General features: G+C 33.4%; 1 protein-coding gene across 1 annotated transcript; it reads right to left on the reverse strand.

Annotated features, from left to right (window-relative positions):
• Positions 1-1,479: 1,479 nt before the first annotated feature.
• Positions 1,480-2,133, reverse strand: LOC110035364 (the record flags this gene model as incomplete). Its single annotated transcript, XM_020739599.1, has 2 exons — positions 1,931-2,133; positions 1,480-1,633 (listed from the first exon to the last, which is right to left on the reverse strand). Coding segments are annotated over exons 1-2 (351 nt in total), but the record flags the coding sequence as incomplete, so codon positions are not given.
• Positions 2,134-2,165: the final 32 nt, after the last annotated feature.

Consider the following 2,165-nt stretch of genomic DNA (forward strand, 5'->3'; position numbering starts at 1 on the left):
GAGATTCATTGGGTCTTCTAAGGTGATTGGTTGGATTGGCAATTCTGCTTATCGACCATTACTACATAATTATATGTCGAACGTGTATGATGTGTTTCATGCTTCTGTTTTCAGAAAGTGGATTTCTGATGTTGAGTACAGAGTTTTTGAGAATGAGATTGAGATATAGCCTAACTTAACCTATAGAGAAGAACCAAAGTGTTTTAGTCATTGATGTGAGACAATTGAAGAGCAAGCACATCCTTGTCTTTAAAGTTCAGTGAAAGCGCCGACCAAAAATAGAAGCAGCTTGGAAAAAAGAAGTTGATATGAGGCAGTTCTATCCATATAAGTTTGATAGTTAGAAATTTGAAGGTCAAGGACGACATTTTTTCTGAGGGGAGAATGTAACGACTACTACTATAGTATAACAGTGAGCCTGTTGAGAAATAATTTTGAAATCGGTAAATCTTGCGTATTTATTTTATGTTTACTGATTTTTTTTAAGTTTTTGAGTTAATTTGATGCTCAATTTATTGATCAATTTTTCATAGTTTTGCTTCATACTTGAATTATAAAAAATCTTCGCTAGATTGTAGCGTACACTTGATTATATTTTGGGTATATTTTTACCTATTATTATGGGTATCATAAGTAAGAAATAAAAAATTCTCGTTAGAGTTTTCTTTCTTAAGGATTTGATACATCCTTATACAAATGGACTTTCTGGAACCATTTGATGTTCATTTTTTAAATTGTTTTCACCAGTGTGTTCTAGACATATTTTTCTATTTATTAACTATTTTTCCTGAATTTTAGAAGTTATATATTTCATGATGAAAATGAATTTATATAATATTTATATATAAAAATATAAGAATTAAAAAAATTGCCATTATCTCCTTTTTCTTAAAAAAAATCAAATATTTTATAAATATCATAACCCGCTTACAATGAACCATCCTCAACCGATATATATACCAGTGAACCATCCACAACTGACATATAGCAACCCTTGAAAATATATTCACAAGTTAATTTAACTTTATGGATGGATGCAAGGGGATGTGAGTCATTATATGGTGTCAATTTCATGTTCCAGTCACAAATTGCCTAAATTTAAAATCTCTGTTCAATTTCCCTTCATTGCATCAATCTTTTCTCAAACTCTAAGATCCCTATCAAGTTTGCAAATTAAGTGTTTTGGAACTGGTGAAAGATGATTTGGGATGTAACTGTCCCTCCACTAACATACTTCTGTTATTTTGTGAAATCTCATTCTTATATTAACATAACGGACCTATAATGCAAACCATGAAATTATGTCAATATAAGATTTAGGGACGTAAGAGTTATTTCTGATGTGAGCAATGAAAGCATGATTAAGGTACATAGGGGTTATGATCAAATACTCATGAAAAATTGCTTCGAAGAATATAAGAAAAATGGTTTTAACTGTTTTATAAGGATGATCAAAATTAAATAAGAAAAAGCAAATACCTGATAGAAGTTGTAAATGTGATCCAAAACTTGTAGGCGAGTAAAGCCACCATCACTGAAGAAGGCTCTTGAAGAAGGCCCAAGCTCACCAAACCGATCAACCGGGAATAGTATAGTAAGGAAATGATTCCTAAATATCACCTCACTTCTCTCACTGTACAAACAATGTGCATAAATTTAAAATTAAAAAAAGTGGCAGAGTACAAATTGTGGATATGTTTGGCTTTATGATCATGACTGCTGTAATGGAACAGGGTAAGAGTATTTCTATGTGACAGGAATAGTAACACCAATGACCTCATAAAGCCCATGGAGACAGACTCACCAAGCTTCATTGTTGCGGCCAATGAAGTGGCTTGTCAGCCAGCCAAACAACCCAGATGAATGGACAAAGCTTTACCAGCACCAGAGATGTACCACAAGAAAAAAATTATTCAAGTGCTTTGAATACCTTTCTCTTAACACACGAGAACAGGATTCAATTGATGCTTCAGAATCCCTTCCATCCCCTCGAGCATCATAAAAAACTGAATTAGCGTCATCAATCTCAGAGGATTCTGTGAAGATGCTGGCCGAGAAAGTAGGCTCTGATACTGACCAGCACACTGATTCAAGCAGGCTGTTCGGAGTGATAGGATGAAGTGGCATCTGACAAGACTGGTATTATTTGAAAAAAAAAAGAAAAA

The sequence above is a fragment of the Phalaenopsis equestris genome, unplaced genomic scaffold, assembly GCF_001263595.1.
Source record: "Phalaenopsis equestris unplaced genomic scaffold, ASM126359v1 Scaffold197458, whole genome shotgun sequence".
In the NCBI taxonomy this organism is placed as follows: domain Eukaryota; kingdom Viridiplantae; phylum Streptophyta; class Magnoliopsida; order Asparagales; family Orchidaceae; genus Phalaenopsis; species Phalaenopsis equestris.